The sequence below is a fragment of the Olea europaea genome, chromosome 16 (assembly GCF_002742605.1).
Source record: "Olea europaea var. sylvestris chromosome 16, O_europaea_v1, whole genome shotgun sequence".
In the NCBI taxonomy this organism is placed as follows: domain Eukaryota; kingdom Viridiplantae; phylum Streptophyta; class Magnoliopsida; order Lamiales; family Oleaceae; genus Olea; species Olea europaea.
Window position 1 is genome coordinate 8,906,485 of NC_036252.1, and position 18,581 is coordinate 8,925,065.

Consider the following 18,581-nt stretch of genomic DNA (forward strand, 5'->3'; position numbering starts at 1 on the left):
TATCTCAAGAGGTGGTAAGACTTGAGAATGTCCACACACAAGACAACATTTTAGATATGGGCATTAAAGTGCTATCACTGGTCAAGTTTAGAAGTTGCAAGGATCTTCAAAACATTAGTACAAATAAATGATTTTCAATTTTATTGATTTTCTGTTAGAGGTATTACTAATGAGAGATGTTTTCTTTTAGCAATTCCTTTGATACCAAGGTGGAGGTTGTTAGGCAATTTGTTGCCAAACAACCTCTTCCAGGCTATGATGTTATTCGATTTTAATTTTCAGTCGACTTAGCCAAATGACTGAATAGAAATATAACACCACAATCGAGACGATAAGATCCAAAGGTTAATTGGGTCGCTCGAAGCAACTTAAATATTGAAAGAGTTCATAAATCAGGTGTTAACTATACCTAATTCAAAATTTAGGTTACAAGTTTCTTTAGTGCAAAAATAAGTTTTAGCTAATTAATTAAAAATATTTATTAAATAATGATAATAAAGCTACAGTTATACTATTTATGGTCACATATTCACAATTATAGGTCACAGATTTTATTTATCAGTCACATATCATCAAATTAATTGGTCATAAATTTTTTCGAGGTCACAAATCACAATTTTGATAAGTCATAGATTATGTCGAGGTCACAAATCAAAAAATTATAGGTCACAAACAGTCAAAACTCCAAAAAATTATAGTCATATGTCACATATTTTCAAATTTAATTGTCACATATTACTTTTTTTATTCATAGATGAAAAAATTTTTAAGTCACAAGTCAAATAGTCGGTCACCACCAACTCCATTGCCACCATCGTCACTTGCAACCACCCTCACCCCATCGCCATTGCTACCGTCACCGCCAATACCAACACTAACACTAACACCAACACCAATATCAACAAAATCGATGCAACTAGATCTACCGCCACCACCATACACACCAAAAAAACCACCATTGCCATCTAAACCACACCATCACTGCTGCCAGATCTACCACCAACACCGTCGCCACAAAAAATATGGACATCACCACACTGCACCACACCACAACACCTATAAAATCGGCTTCCACAAACATAGAACTCACATCACACGCCACCAACACAAATCGGCTCCCACTCACATCGCACCAACAAACTGGCTTCTACACACTTCTACGCATCGAGACACTGCTGCATCGCCGTCGACTAGCTGGTCGCATAGCACAGCCACGATGATGCTACTGTAAGCCTTGACTCTACGGCGCTCAAATTGACTAGGTGACGACTTTGATCGAACAGATTGCTCACAACGTCGGCTGCGAGGGCGCTACACCACAGCAACTATGCCGCCGCTCGACTCTCACGTTTCCAATGATGGTGATGGAGGTTCGAGGGAGGGAGAGGGTAGAGAGAGAGGGAGAGGGGGAGACAGTGGAGAGAGAGAGAGAGAGAGAGAGAGAGATAGAGGGAGGCGAGATATGAAAAATCTGAGAATATGAAAAAATGATTAGGGTTTGTTTGGATTAGGTAGTGTAGGTATAAATAATACCTTATTTCTGATTAAAAAACCTTTGCACCTGATTTTTGCACTCACATCTTTAGATACCGAGAATCTTGTAATTTCCTCCTTAAATATTTTGGTGTTGCTCGGGCTCAATCCGTTTTCTTAGATGACCATAATTGAGAGAGATTTCTTGTGAGCCCATTTATTTATTGGGCCTCTACTTTGACCAATTTATTAACCTAGCTGCACTAACCATACTTGGGCCTTATTACTTGATAAAATGGGCCTCCTTTTCTCTTTGTGAGAGACGTCTTCTGTCTCTCTCGTGTTCGGCCATTTTTTGCAAGTTTTTTTCTACTCTCCTGCCTTCTTTTGAGCTACCTATAGTGGTGATAATATATGAGATATAGTGCACCTTTTGGTCTCCTAAGTGAACTATCTCATTGGCAACTAAAAGTGGAAGCTTGGTTATTGTCTTGGATCGTTGTTGTCGGGTTGCGATGTTAATAGTTGGAAGAAACTGAGCCTGGGCAAGCTTTGATGCTCAAAATACGTTCAACAAATATCCATTATAAGATTGTAACACAGTCTGGTTACATACAAAATCTTCCATTTAGTTACAGAATTTACGTACAAATATCTGATTTACTCTTTTTTCTTTTTCTTTCTTCTACCCCCACTATGGTGTGGTGGTTGGGCGGGTGATTCGAAAGATTATTTTTGTAAATGTTATGCCCTAAATCCAATCAATTTAGGTTGTAAACACTTTTAATATGTTTAGTACATTTATTTTGGCAAGATCTATTATTTATTTAAACTAATATTTCGATGAATAATATTAAATAATAGAGTCTGAAGATTCAAGTTTAAGTAATTTGTTTATCACAAGGAGTTGTGATTGTGAGATGCAAATTACATATGATTAAATCTTAAATAATCCATGGTCGTAAGTAATAACAAGATACAGATATCGTTATTATGTATATATCATCACGTGTGACATTTTTTACTTGTGAAGTAAGTAGCTGATCTCACAAATTAAAGTGTGGTGATACTAAAATGATCGCATAGATGCTTTGTTGTAGAACGAAACATTGGAAACCTGCTAAGAGATTTCACATAGATAACTATCTGAGTGTCAGTGGTTAATCTTTAACGTTCGGTAGTAAAATTGATCCTTTGACTTGAGGTCATCATAGGACTTAATAGTAGAATGAAAGATTTGATTGATATCGAGATTAATATACTTTCATATCTCGTAATTGATTGGATCATATTTACGAAAGGATTATAGTTTCATGGTAAACGAACAAGTTTGGTTTTGTCATACCACATGACATTTTTCGTCGCATGTATTGTCATGATACATTGCTAGATGTCAATTTGGGATGACGAGTGCGAATTGGTGATAAATTAAAATGGTGCTTTAATTTATCAATTTTAATTAGATCAAAATAATATTTCACGTCGCTAGGCATTGTAATCGAGAATCTGATGGGTCGCTCACAAAAGAGAATTGGAAGATTGAAATTTGTCAATAAATTAATTTAACAATCGTTTGATAAATTAATTAATTGGGTTGGTTATTTATATGTTCGAATTAATTAATTAATTCACGGATCGGATTTAATTAAATGTATTAATTATTGGATCGGATTAGGTCAAGCCCGTTTGAACTTGTATAAATACATGGCTATGATATTCGTAGAGATTTTCTCATAATTCTTGCTATCACAAAAAGAGAAAACCCTAGTGGCTGCAATTTGTTCTCTGTGTGGAATTTATTGGAGACTGGACAATTGGACATCTGTGAGAGGCAGATCGAAATTGCTAGAACAAAGATAAAGCAAATGAGTTTGCAGATCCAAGAAAATGTATAACTTTTATTTATCACAATTCCTATCTAAATACAAAGATGAATCCTGATGGGAATTGAATTGTTTTTATTTCCGCTGCGCATGTTTAATTAAATTCCAAACACTTTTGACATAATAATATGTCTCGATTTTTCCTCTTCCATAGATTATAGAGTTCAAATTCTAAATAATTTTGCATTTATTTATATAAAATTATCAATCGGTAGTCTAAGTGTTAATTAAATGATTGGACATTTTAAATGCAAGAAATGAAATTTATATCTTTTAATTTAAAAGGTTCAATCACTTGATATTATTTAATTGATACTTAGATTGTCAAGCAATCAAGGTTGACGGTAATATTCTACTTATTTTCATGTGAATATTTTTCGCTATACGTTCTTACATCTCTTTCCAGTTTTCCTTTAAAGAGTTCCTACTAAGCTAAAGGGTTTTTCTTTTCACTTCATCTTTTAGTCTGGATAACGTTAACACTAATGATAAAACTTTCTAGACACTCAACGAGGCTTGATCCCACCATGCTAGTGCCCTTTTACTGTTATTGACAAGGGTTTGTTATATTTTTGTTGTTTTAATGCTTGAAAATGGCTCAGCAACCAGGCTAGATCAAAAGAGAAAAGGAGCTGATTCTGCATGCTTAGGATGCACTATGAACAGTAGAAATCAAAGATATTTTAAGTGGTTAAAGTGAAATTTCATTAGGTCGGTGACACGAGTTGAAATCTTGTTAAGAAACAGGAAGAGTGATTAAACATTTTTTTTTAATAAAATAAAACTATGAACTCATAAATTGAAATAATCGACAAGTCAATTATTACATCGCAGAAGTGATTTGGTTTGGGGACAATCTCTTCATGGTCATGTGCTTTATGGTATTCATATCCACTAATCATTGCTTAGACGGTTCCTATGTAAAAAAATTTCTATTTTCGAGTGATCATTTCCATTTCAATCATGCTACAATGCCATAATCCTTAATATAATGCCACATATCTTTCTATGATTGTATTGTTTTGAACAGGTCAACTTTTTTTTATCAAATCATCGACTAACACTTCGGATTATATCACTGCATCTATTACAATTATTCTGAAAAGGTGGTAAAATCCTGTCCAATTGGGCATGCACTGTTTTGAGTGGCTGGGAATGCTCGCATCCAAGCTGAGCCATCAATCGGCCTTGCTAGCCAAGCTCGATATGTATTGACTTACATCATTTTTCAGTCAACTTTTTTTATTTGATAAAATGGAAATTTTTATTTACCCCTATTTCATATGGATTAAAATTAGGGCATGTTTGATAGAGAAACTTTTCCATGAAAAATGAAAAGTTTCTTTCATTTTCCATCTTTTTTTTTTTAATGTTTGATTGCACAAATTTTCTAGGCAAATCATTTTCCACCGCCAGTCCCCCGCCCCCACGTGATTGGTTTTTTCATGATTTTGTGGAATTCAATCTCTCATGGTTTTGATGAGAATTCACTTTTTCACTTTTTTTTTTATTTTTTTTATTTTTGGCAGTGGAAACAAATTTTATCCACGATTGTAATAAATTATATTTCTTTAATTGATATATTCCATGAAAAACAAAATCAAACGAACACCAAAAGATACAAAATTTCAATATTTTTCAAGTAGAAAATTATACCAATCAAACACATTTAATTAGATAATTTTCAGTAAAATAAATTCTAGACAATTCAATTCCTTAAAATTTATTTTCTTTCCATCCAAATTTCATCATTGCAATCAAATGGACCCTCAAATTTTTAGTAGTTTCTAATAGAAATTGATAAAATGTATGTTTGAAAAATTGTGAATATCATGAAACGTATGATCAGAATTAATTATTAATTTTAATTTGAATTACCAACCATAATATATAAATGGAGCAAAGTAGCTTGCAACAATTTTATTTGAAAAAAATTAAAAAATTGAAATCTTTATTTAATATAAAGGAAGCAGTTCGGTAGCTGCTTGACTTGGCCTACTACTTGGTCAAGAAGTTGCCGTGAGCTCTACTCGCGTATGATCTCTCCCACTCAGTGGCAGATCTAGCACCCGACGACCGCACGTGTTGGATCTGTCTATAACAATTTATTTATTTATTATTATTTTTTTTTTTGACAATAGTAGATAAAAATTTTACTATATATCTATTGACTTGTAGCTTAGTTAGTTAAAGCGTCCACTTATAAACTGGAGGTCTAGGATCGAATTTCTACCCAACCAATTTTATTGCACATTTTTTCTAGTTATTCAATTTAACGCTATAGGATTCAATCCTGTGGTCTCTCATTAAGGTTATTGAAAGTTTTACCATAACAACACTTGAAATTTTTTGACACTAAACATTACAAAATAATATATATTTTGTTTTACATGATTCAATGCAATTGAGAGGACTCAAACCCAGTTCCTTCCTTTGAATTATACAAAACCTTACCACTGTGTCATTTAGTGAACGTTGCTAAAAAGTATAACAAAATTATATATGTTCAAATTTTAGCAAAATAATTATTATAATAATTTTTAATATTTTATTATAATCGATGGTCAATAGTTAACGTCCGTCTGTGCTCAATCTATATTCTGGACCTCCCACTTTCTTTGAACAAAAACAAATCAAATCGAAACACATATGATACCACCTATTACCCACCACTTTCTTCTCTACATTTGATGTTGTCAAAATCAAATACACAGATACATACTCACTCACATATACATAATCCACAGAGAGCAAGAATTGTCAAAATGGATGCATTTGATGAGGGCTAGCAGGAACTAATAATGGCGAGGATATCCAACGAAATGTACGTCCCTTTAACAAAGATTCCTACATGGGCTACATGACATGACTTGTCCCTAATCATCCTAGTGGACCAAAATGTAACGTTCGTCGATAATTGATGCTGATTAGATGTCAGATCCATCACCAATGCTGAATATGAGTTACTATAAAACATGTGCCAAAATCAAATGCTTGTGAAAAATATAATGTGATGTGTCCAAAATAATTATCTCATGTTGAATCCAAATGACTCATATCATTCAATATGTCGTGTAGCTCTAACTCTAAAATTATCAAGCTCCTCACGCTATCAAAAACCAATTGCTACCTGTAGGAAAAATTAGAAGAAAATATATGAGTTGATAGCTCATTGAATGGATAAGTTCGAAAATAATATAATATCAACATCAATAATCAATAATCAACTGAGTAGAGTCGAGTGGCCCATCCTCCTGTGATCATCAGAAGTACATCCCCTAACAGTCCCATGATCACACAAGAAGTATCACACTCAAGATGACAATAATTACAATATCACAGTTAAGTGGACCATTATCTTGTGATCATTAGAGGTACATCACCTGATAGCCCCCATGATTAGCCAGGAAGTATACCACCCGAGATACTAAAAATCACCATATCACAATGGCACAAGCAAGTGGTCAATCCTCCCATGATCACATCCCATAACCACCCTTGCGATCACTTGAGAAGTCTCACTTGTGGCCAACACAATTGCATGCCTCGCATGCCACGGTGCCCTAGTAGCGGTCAATAAAACATGTCTCATATTCTAATTCACAAGTAACCCACATATACTTTTTGTAATTCCACATATATCATACTGAGAGAACATTTATTAATAATCATGTAGCAGAAATAATTCACATAATCCCACATAACGTAATAGTATAATCAATTTATTAGTAATTGAAAATATTTAAATTTTTTCACTCACGGATCTAGGGATAGCAATCTGGTTATATTGATGAGCATTTCCAAACTTTGACGTTACTGCCTCAAATAATAGTATAATAACCTAAATTAAAACCGGACAAGTAAACTAATGTAAATCCACCACATAATTCCTCAACTTCTATATTTATTTTCGGGTATCTATTTCTCAAACTTTTCCTCTCTTTTATTGTTTAATAACAGATCACCATAAATGATCAAATTCATTAAATCACTATATTTTCTTAAAATCACTACTTTATACATATACAACCCCTATACATGATTTAATTCAATACCTGAACTTCAATATATATCATCCAGTTTCATTGAAGCTTGTAAAATCTGAGAAAATCAAAAGTTTGATAAAAATAGCACTAAGATTCCAGAGTATTGAAATTTGGCACCAATTTCCATATATGGAAGACTGTCTCCAAAACCTTCGACAAAAATGGCACATTCTGGCCAAAATTTTTAAAGTAGCAATAGGGTTATAATTGTACGAAAATTGAAGAAAATGAGTTAAGAAATACCAAAATCAAACCTAAAATCCTTGTGCCACTGTAATACCTCATAAATCAAGTGTTTTATATTATATAAACGCAATAAATTAAAGATTGAAACTGTAATTTACAAACCCATTTCAACCTTCCTTCCTTTCAACACTAATCTTCCAATATATATATACTTAAACCCAAAAAAATAATTCAACATACTTACACATACATCTCTAAATCAGTGGAGAAATTGAAGAAATGGAGAACCCAAGCGTGAAAACCCACTTCTTCTTCTTCTTTTTCTTTTCTTCTCCTTCTCTCGAATCTTCCTTGCTAATTTTTCTTTATTCTCCAAATGGAAAAGGGTTTCGATAAGAGTTAAGTGGATCACTATCACAAATTTGCAAAAGAAGTCCTTACCTTCTTTATTATGTAAATTTTAGTCCCTATCATTATGATATTAGAAACCGAATCCTTGAATTTCTATTTTATTTTATTGCCCTAGAGTAACTTTAATTGTAAAGTAAGTCCCATGAAAATCAATTATTCAATTTAAGTCCTTATTTGACTTTGACTAAAAAATTTCTTGACTTTGACTATATTATTAATGGCGTGTAACACTACAACCCCTCTCAACACTATGATTTTGGCAACACTGGCCACGACGGAGCTCAACTGCTCCCACTTCCATCTCTACCTTCACCTTCATCTCCATCACATGCAGCCCCAATGGATAAATTTTTTGGGGATCCCATGATGAGCGCTAACAATAGCATGCAGTCGTCGAAGGGATATGAGTTCGATGGTTCCCTAAATGCCAGGTACTCTCCCTCAGCTTTCAATGACAATGGCATTCATGGGAATGAGAATGGAAAGCCGTATGATACTCCAGCTGACACCGAAGGGCTTTTCACGAATCCCTCTCTTGATGGTCAATTGCTTCTAGACCCTAGTGAGATGCGCAAGAAAGGCGAGGCTTTTCATGAATAGCGTCTATAAGTATTTAGATAGTGAGAATAGTGGTAATTGGCCTTTTGACTTGGCTAATTATCTCACTTACTGGAATTTTAAGCTCTTTGTTATTTAGCAAGTTAAAGTCTTGACTTTACTAAAGCGATTGGTGCCAGCATGGAACCGTTAAGCTTTAATTCGGATTGAAAATTGATTGACTTATTGAAATAGTATTAGCACTTAGTGTAGATTGGAAACTGTGAACCTCCTAGTATTTTGCTGTATGTTGATTTTCTAACTCTTCAAGGCTTCGGTGGTTATATTGATATTTTTAAGGAACTTTTCATTTTATTTACTTGTACGAGAAACATCTTTCCTTGAAAATAAGTGATCGTTGGCCCGCCCCCGGAATGTACAAGAACTTAAATTTCCATAGCTGACAACTTAAATTTGCATATTCTTTCCTGGTTATATTGGAATTTAACAAGTTTTAGAGGCCTTGTCAAAAAAATATTTTTTAATGTTGTTATTTTTCTTGTTCTATTCTACCTCTGTAGTTTGTTTCATCCTTTACTTAAAAACTGAACATCTAATAATCTCGTGCAATTTGTAGGATGGAGTACATATACACCATCTATGATCGATGTGATACAAAGGTTAACACGTTCTAATGTATAGAATGTAGAGAAAGTATATAAAGCATTAAATGATGTCCATAAGTAGATGTTCTTGAAGTCGTGTTTCGGTAAATTGTACAACATCAGGAACATGAAAATATCTACTTAAATAATTCACAACTTGTCATTATGATGGGTTGTATTTGTCGATGAGGATGAATTATAGTTTTGTTTAGGCTTGAATAAAGTTGCTTATTTCTCCTTATACGAGTTTATGCTCGTCATGGTATTAAGCCTTGCTAGTGAGGAGTAGTATCAGAGCTAGATAAATTAAGATGCTTAGGATCGAAATATTGAATGGCGATAAAGCATATCTTTTAGTATGAACTCATCAGATCTTGTTTCAATAGATTAAAACGATTGCGACTTCCAGAGTAATGAAGACTATCACATGTCTACTCCAGTATCATTGTTTACGTTTGATGGTTTGGAGAAATATCAAGCAATCATGCACTGCTAATTCCATCATTGATGTCAAGTATTAGGTAGGCTATGAAACTACTAAATTAGATATATGACTGGAATATCCCAACAGGCATCAAGGTGGTGCCTACATCTGTACATGTCTTTATATTATATTAGAATTACAGTGGGATTGTTGCAAATATTTAAGAACCATGAGCCATCAGAGGGGTAAATACATTGAGCGGAAATATCATCCCTTTAGAGAGATAGTTGGTAGAGAAAATGTAGTTATCAATAAGATTATTAATGGGATAATCTTGTAAACTCATTTATTGAGAGCTTATCGGCTAAGTTTTTTAGGGACGTCGACAAGATATGAGTTTACAAGACATGACACATATACTTTAAGACAAGTGGGAGATTTGTTGGATTGTGTGCCCATATAGTCTATTTTGCTATGATAAAATAATAATTTATAATAAATAAATTGTAATTTTATTTATTTATTGCATTCATTAATATTGAACATACTAATTAAACCATCTATGATTACTTGTGATAATATAAATTGCGTATTTACATTGCAAAGTACAGTGTGACATAATTTATATTTTTATATAAATAATTTTTTCACAACCAATAAGGGTTGACAGATGTAATGGAAGGTTTTAGTGTTAACTAATTTACTATTCAGGTTTGTGATTTGTCCTTATCACAGAAATAGTTAAAGGTGACAATAGTACACTTGATGTGTATTGAAATATCATGTGTCGAATCTAATTTTATAGCATGGCCGTGTGGAGAATTAAATTCCACTTGATCGTTATGTATTTCATTTAAATCACTTAACAATATTATGTATGTCTTTTCATGATTTTAATGGTTCTTTTGATTCATCAATGGGTGAGATCAATTTGATTAGTCAAATATTTCGATGAGTTGAGAACTTGAGAATGAGTGGGTAGAGAAAATGAATTTGTGTTGGGAACCGTTACCCTAAAAATAGGTAGAGTGATTACGGAAGTTTTTTTTATTGAAATGTTAAAATCTAAACTCAGTGTTTAGTAACGGTTAAATTTCGACATTTGTGATTAGTTTACAGGACTATGAAGAAAATGACACTAAGTTAGCGAGAATAATTCGAGAGGCAAAATGATCATTTATGCTCGTATCTAATTATCGATCTTTGGACAGGGATAAATACATATACAACATGTTAGTAGAAAGCATTGCAGATTTATTAGTTTTATTTATCTTATATATTCAAGAATTCAGTCTTTTAGAAAAGCAAATATGAATAATTAGATTGGATGATTCTAAGGTTGACTAGACAGGTCTAATTATTGAAGCTTGAATAACATATGTTCGATTAGGTTCATATGGTAACTTTATAAAGTATTGAAATTTAATTTTAAAAATTATAAGGGCTTAACTGTAATTACAATAAAGCTTTGTACTTAATTGTAATTACTATGAAAATTGTAAATTTAATTATAATTGTAATTAAAGTTCTAAGACTATACATATAATTAAATATAAACTAATTGAATCTGGATTTTAATTAAAACTCCTACTCAAATTTTAATTAAAACTCTTATTTTTTAATGTGGAATATTATTGTACGAGGATTGTAACTATTCTATCTTTATAAATAGAGATTAGATGAAAACTAGACATCCTATAAAATTTTATAATAATCTTAATACATAATTCCATAGTGTTCAAATTTGGAGAGAGAAAAAAAAATTTATTTTTCTTTCTTTAATCAATTGTCTAATTCAAGAACTAGTTTCTTGATATAATTAAAAAGAAAATCCCATCTACCAATATAGTCTTGACTTTGGATAATGTCATAGAAGACTTAGAGGTTTGAAACATCAAATTTTTGAAATTATAAAACCGAAAGTTTGTGATTCAAAAGACTGGAAGCTCTTGATTCAAAATTTATTCAAAAATTGACCATTGAATTTTTTGTAAAAATTTGAATTATTTTATTTTTGATATAACATACACATGAACATCTATATGATTTTGTTTATTGAATTAAACAAATTTTTAATTTTTGAATAATTCTGCTTCCGCATTCCAATAATAGGAATATGCAAAAGTGGCCAGATCAAGACTAGTATGTACACCAATATTGTGGAAAAGAATTTATTATAATTACACGATCAAACTATTACAAAAATAATACACCAAATCGAACAAATATATTGGGAATAATACGAAAATCTTATTAAAAACAAGTGAACAACATCACAACCATAACTGTTTGGTCCAAAACAAAAGAACCTAATAAAACCTAACCTATCCAACATTACATAAATAACATCCACACTTGAAAAATCGCACTCTCTCCCTTTGGAGAGGGCTACACAACGACATTACATAACATTTAATTCAATAATTAACTCTCACATCCACTTACTGACTCACACACCATAGAAAGCAGGACAAAGGGTTCCGAACTAATAAAAAGAAACATCATTTTTTTTTTTTTTTTTTTGGGGTGAAAATGAATCGACAAATATTTCATCGTATCTTTAGGTTGTCCGGGTATTCGATCGACTATCATGGGTTTAGTAGAAGTTGAGGCGGGAAGTATAAGTGGCTTTTGGAGACCAATTTCTGGGAATAATATCCCTTGCAGATAGGCTTCTTCCCGTTGATAGTGTCGTTAACTTTACAGAAAATGGTCCTCTCAAGGGTCCCCCAATAATGCACCAATTTGCACCCCATAAATGTGTCATCTCGAGCCATTCGTTCGAATTTGTCTGCACGATTATAATTTTGTTACGTGATTATTGCAATCTGAATTATTATAAGTTGAGGCAGACAAAAAGTTAAGCACAAATAAAGTTTAGATACTTCATAGTGTACACTATAAGCACTTGAAGTAGAAATCCCATTACAATTATGGGAGGTGTTTTGGTGCACATTGCTCACTAGAGAAATTAAAATGCGTGGACATGTTTGATATACTCGATTAGACAAAATTAATAAAAACTACGTATTAATAAAAAATGTTCAATCGGGGATCTATATTAAAGTAAGTAATTGAGTTTTTTTTAGACAAAGTTCTATGACCGTAGGGCACTTGAAGCTTCTTTGACTATGAATCTCGTCAAAAAAATATTTTTTGTTTTAAGTCTTGTGATTTATTCGTGAAAATTATGGAGAGATGTATTTAGTTACCTGTCTTATTTGCATCGACCCAACATCGCCATCTCCATCTTCGAATTCGACTAAAAGTGAGAGCCAATAGTCAGTTGATCCTTCATTGACATGAAAGGCAATGTTTTTCCCACGATACTTACATGGTGTCCTGCAAATTTACATATAAATTTTGTAAATAAATTAATTATTATTTTTAATTTTAGAATTGAAAAAATAAAAATCATTTACATCTAGACATTTTTCTCCTAATACATAGCCACAGAATTTTTAATATCTGAGCCAGCTATGCTACAGGAAAATTTTGACAGAATTTTTTTACAAATACTTGGCAACTTTTCATTAGTTTTGAACTCAAATATGAGAGAAAATGCACTATACAAGAGCTGCCAACGCAACACAAGTGTTTGGATTCTGAAAATTAATTCTAGAATTTTATTACTTTGCCTCTCTCACATGCCTTAGGTCTTATATGAATAAAAAAGTTCAAAAAATTGGAACCCCGCCATTGTGAGAGTCGATCATCCTCTATGTAAATAAAAAAAAAAAAAAAAAATTCGAGCACTGTAACTGGATTGTTAGTTCTATCTGAGCTCACTTGTCAGTTGAGATGTCACAAGATTTTGACCAAATTAATCTCAAATTGACTAAAAAGAATTAGACAGTTGCACCAATAAAGAACAGATCTGGACATTGTAGTTTAGTCTAGTACGACTTACTGTCGGTAGATGACGGAAATTTCGCCACGGTTGCGCAACCCGCCACCATCACCGGAGATAGCCATCCGGCCAAAGGCGGCACCACTAAGGTCAAAGTGGGTATGGCCATTCGAGCAGTAACCTCCAGGGCACTCGTCCGTAATTATGACTGTCACGGCCCTTCGAGAGCATATCGACTTGTCCAAGCACCTCACTTTATAGCACGCCCCGCACCCTTCCCCATTTTTAAATAATACCGGGCTCACCGCCCCGACTCGAGCTCGTAATGGCTTCACATCCACCAGTGACCCGTATCCACACGCCCCACCTTCAACAAAATAAGATTAGATAGTACAATAAACATAATTATAAACGGAGAATGGTGGGGGCATATATACCGTCACTGCCGTCGCCTTCGGGGCTACCGTACCAAGTAGCGGTGGCGGGATACCAATGTGGCTCAAACACTTGCCGGAGAGGGCTGGCGCCGGCCACCAAGCAATGAAACAACAATAGTATGACAGACACCAAGAAATGGACTATATGGCGGCGACCCTCCATAATTTATGTAGAATGTAGATCAGTGGCACCGCCCAAACACCACTTTTCACGGCGGCGGATGAACCGAGACGGAGAAGTAGAACTGGAGCTCTGCCGACAGTTTAATTAGGTCTTTATGTACTGAAACTCTACTGTTGATTTTGTAGTTGCTGTGTGGAAATAGAAGGTTGCAAAAAGTTGGCATGCGCATTAGGGACCGATTTGTCTTTTTGGCAAATGTTCGTCTTTTTATGTCCATTGCAATTTAATTTAATCACGATGGTGCCACCACTTTTAAGTAGGGCCCACCGACATTTAAGGCGCTGAATCCGCGTTACCGCATCCCCGTGCCTGATTATGGTCAAAGAAGAAGGGTATATTTGTTGTTATAACGAATTAGGGTCCGTTTGATTATAAAGATGGAATTGAATTCGGTGAAAAATGAAGTCCAAGGATTTGAATTATTTAGAATTGTTTTCTTGAGAATTGTAAATTATTGTGTTTGATTGGTATAATTGTTCATATGAAAAATATTGAAATAAAAGTATTTTTTGATATTCATTTGACTTTATTTTACATGAAATTTGTCAATTAAAAGGATAGAATTTACTGGTATTGGGATGACATTAATTTCCATTGCCAAAAAGCAATAAATAAATAAAAAATAATTCAAGAAAATCATCTATTTTTTAGTGTTCGTTTGGATTTGTTTTACATGAAAATTATCAATGAAAGATAAATATTTTTTTACAATAATTCTTAGAATTGATTTCCATTGCCTTTAATAAAAAAAACGAAAAAAAAATCGCTACAGTAGCCGGGAATTCCAATTCTCACCATAGTCAAAATTGAAATTCCACTAAATCAAGGAATAACACAACTTCCAATAAAAGTTAGAAACAAATTTCATGGAAAATCTTGTGAATCAAACACTACATTTTGGGTGGAAAAATCCACCCATTTCCTTGGAATTGGGTGAATCAAACACTACCTTAGATGATTCTAAATTTTGTTTGTTTGTTTGTATTTCGAGACTCACAAAATAATTTCATGTGTGTGTGTTTTTATTGTTTTTTTTTTATTTTTTTAGAAATGTAAGTTGTAATTTATATAAATATTTTTCGAAAACTAAGCACTTTCGATTGAGATTTTAGGTAATGTTCTTAAGATTGGTCCGAGTATTGACCTTAAAAAGGTAAATTGTGAAGAGCTAAAAGATTTCTTTCCTAATGATTAATTTGATGAGGCCTTATTATAATCAACCTCAAGCATAAATAAGCAAGCAAATGTTTTTTTTAACTGATTTCACCAGATATTTTATATTAGCAAAAACCGTTATCAAAGCACACGCGAATAAGAATGTAAAGCATGACTTCATAGCCAATAAATGAAGAACCCGTGGACTGATGAATAAAGCATGAGAAGATAACACATTTAAGTTCTGTTTGGGCCCCATTAATTTCATGAATAACGGGAAAGAATAGAAAAAAAATGGGTTCAAAAAGGGCCTTTGTTAAAAGTTAACTAATCAGTGAATGCCTCGTATCACAAGCAAAAATCACTAAAGTACCTTCTCAGTGCCTCTGATAGACCCCTATTAAAGTCACCTATGTGAGAAGGAAGAAATGAGGGAATGCAGATAGCAACAACTCAAGTGAGGCATAAGGATAAAAGCAATCATTCCAAGGCAGTTAGTTAGTTCAAAGGGCTAAATTACGAAATTGAGTCTGGGAAAATTCCAATAAATGTCATGGGGGGAGGGCTATAGAATGCATTCGCGTTCTCTGTCAAGTCTAGTGGGAAGAGGCTAGGCCTCTAGAATGTCTTGGATCTCTTCCTTCTTTCAGTATTTCATTTCAAGGAATAACAATTCATTTCTTTGCTGAATTAATTCTTACTTCTCAGTTCCTTAAGTAAACCAGCCTGTAGTGCAAATTCATCCTACAAAATAGTGTATAAATTTTCCCCTATTGTTGAACAGGTTCTCTCAGCCAGAGCCATAGCCATTAGAAGCCATAATTTCAATTTTCCGTAATGCGTACGTACTAAATTCGGTATCAGAACATCGATCTAGGGATGATGACAATCACAAATCGAGTGAGTGCATTGGAAACACGAACGAATGGAATCTAGGGAAAGTTACAAGATGAAATACTAATCATGAGAGCATAAATTCAAAAAGATCTATAAGCAGTGGTGGAGAAGTTTGAATTCATAAGGCAGAAATGGGAAGCAAAAAAGGGATAGCATCTAGTTCAGTTGAACCCACTCTCATTTCTGAGATGCCGACCAAGTTTGCTGAAATCGGAGTTAAGTCAGAAGGCAGGAAATGCAGGAAAAACCTGTAGATAATTAAGAAACGAAATCGTAAATGGGGAATGCAGATTTTCAATGGGGAAGATTCTAATGGATGGATATGATGAAAATTTGTTGTTCAAAATAATAAACATGCGTGGAATGAAGTGGACGAGATTGGAACAAAAATGTTAACGGGTAGCAACCAATTAAGCCCATTCGACCGCATGGCCCATGGCCTATTACCGAAACTGCAAGCCCTTTGTTGGCATGAACCATGCGGTCGCATGGTAGTTAAATCCGACCGTTAGATCATTGTCGAAGTGGTTTCGTTCTCCATTGCCAAAATTATCACACCGGGGTTTGGAGAAGAAATCGAGAAATGGAAATTCAAGAAGATGGAATAAACGTGAAGAACAATCCGAATATGAAAGGCTCAAACACGACATTATATCGATGTCCTCAAACGATATTTGCCCCCTCTCGATAACAATTTTGGTGCTTAAAGGGTCTCGCGGCAAACGGTTTGAAGGATTGATCAAACCTTGATGTAGAGAAACACAAAAGCACAAGCATTTCTCCATGCGGTCGCATGGGCTTATTACCGAAACTGCAGGCCCTTTGCTGGCATGAACCATGCGACCGCATGGTATTAAACCATGCAGTCGCATGGTAGTTAAATTTGACCATTAGATCATTGTCGAAGTGGTTTCGTTCTCCATTGCCAAAAATCGTTTAAGATTGCTGGGAAAAATTATCACACCAGGGTTTGGAGAAGAAATCAAGAAATAGAAATTTAAGAAAATGAAATAAACGTGAAGAACAATCTGAATATGAAAGGCTCAAATACAACATTATATCGTTGTCCTCAAACGATATTTACCCCCCTCTCGGTAACAATTTTGGTGCTTAAAGGGTCTTGCGGCAAGCGGTTTGAAGAAATGATCAAGTTGATGGGTAGAGATTTTGTTCGTGTGGACCGTTTGATGGCACTAAATGGTTCGATATGTAGAAAGATATGAATCCAGATTTTCATATTCAAATTTGGTAAATTCAATTCACTATCTCCAAATTTGGAAAGTCGAAATTGCTTTTCAATTTCACGCATTCATACGATATGTGAATATTTTATGTATGCAATCTGAGATTCTATAGCAAATTTGAAAGGAAAATTTGAATCGGTGCATGCACAAAAACCCAATATAATGTGTTCAAAATGCAATTCCCCATGAATTCAGTTTCTAATATGACCAAGTGAGATGGAGAAAACTGCTTATGATATTGGCACGTGTATGCATAATCTCGGCTTGGAATTAGGTTGTCACTGCATGAGATTGAATTTCTTAAAATAAGATTGCAAAATTCAATTTTCCTTTTCGGTTTATGTACCGTTCGTGATTCTATATAACATATTCTCATTTTAAACCCGCACACGATAGAGATTATTTTGATACTACACTACCTTTATGGGAAAATTGTCAAAATAAGTCATGAGAATTTGATTATGCATAAATAGAGGCATGTGTGAATTATGGGAAAAAGGCAGAAACAATTTAAACGAGCAAGTTTTAATGTTAGGAGCCCTTTTTCATTTACAGTCATTTTATTCTAAATCCACATGCATACTTTGCTGATATATGAAACGGTGGATTTATTGACTATATTGAATTTACTACTTTATCTTCATGTCCTTTTGGTGGTCTAAAATAAAAGGGCACAAATTCTTGTCTTCATGTCATTTGGTGTAAAACATACTCTATGTTTTATAAAATGACATGTATGCCTTTTGGTATGTGCATCTATTTGATCAATTAATTAAGAAAAATGTTTTAGTGGCACAGAACCTTGATTCTCTTCTTTGCATATGGTTAGATATGTAACGATAAAAGAATTCCGTCAATATTTGGTAAACATAATATGTTTGACATTATGGCTTTTGGGAAAGCCCAATTTTTTGTAAATGAAATTAGATGTATTTTCAACTTACTGATCTGAAAAGTTTATGCGAGTTGTTCTCTTTTCAAATCTATTGTTAAATTTTAATATGTCTAAATTGAGAAACATGTTCTGTGGATAAGAATATTGTTGGTTTTTTGCCATGATTGTTCATACCTGTTGGAAATGGGAATTAAAAGTAAATGAATGTTTCTCTTTATTAATCCACATATTTTACATGGACGCACTTAAAAAAAAACGTGGTATTGGGAGGAATAGTCGGTGTTCCTTAAGATT

The 18,581-nt window shown here is 33.6% G+C and overlaps 1 protein-coding gene and 1 long non-coding RNA gene across 3 annotated transcripts; both read right to left on the minus strand.

Annotated features, from left to right (window-relative positions):
• Positions 1 to 6,009: 6,009 nt before the first annotated feature.
• On the minus strand, positions 6,010 to 7,962 carry LOC111412039. 2 transcript variants are annotated; one of them, XR_002705940.1, is made up of 3 exons: positions 7,839 to 7,962; positions 6,740 to 6,919; positions 6,010 to 6,486 (listed from the first exon to the last, which is right to left on the minus strand). It is a non-coding gene; the product is annotated as an uncharacterized LOC111412039 (long non-coding RNA). The 2 variants fall into 2 exon arrangements; XR_002705939.1 differs by having other exon boundaries at positions 7,833 to 7,962.
• A 3,891-nt stretch (positions 7,963 to 11,853) lies between these two features.
• Positions 11,854 to 14,275, minus strand: LOC111412040 (expansin-B3-like). The gene is made up of 4 exons (XM_023042777.1): positions 13,913 to 14,275; positions 13,536 to 13,842; positions 12,838 to 12,967; positions 11,854 to 12,416 (listed from the first exon to the last, which is right to left on the minus strand). The coding sequence occupies exons 1-4, from the start codon at positions 14,073 to 14,075 to the stop codon at positions 12,222 to 12,224; spliced, it is 795 nt and encodes a 264-aa protein (XP_022898545.1). The 5' UTR covers positions 14,076 to 14,275; the 3' UTR covers positions 11,854 to 12,221.
• Between the last annotated feature and the right edge of the window lie 4,306 nt (positions 14,276 to 18,581).

Excerpts from the sequence above, each read along its gene's own strand:
- LOC111412040 (XM_023042777.1), bottom strand. The coding sequence starts at position 14,075 with ATGGAGGGTCGCCGCCATATAGTCCATTTCTTGGTGTCTGTCATACTA. Across the intron at positions 13,843-13,912 it reads CGAAGGCGACGGCAGTGACG|GTGGGGCGTGTGGATACGGG; the intron begins GTATATATGCCC and ends ATTTTGTTGAAG. Across the intron at positions 12,968-13,535 it reads ATTTCCGTCATCTACCGACA|GACACCATGTAAGTATCGTG; the intron begins GTAAGTCGTACT and ends GTAAATTTGCAG.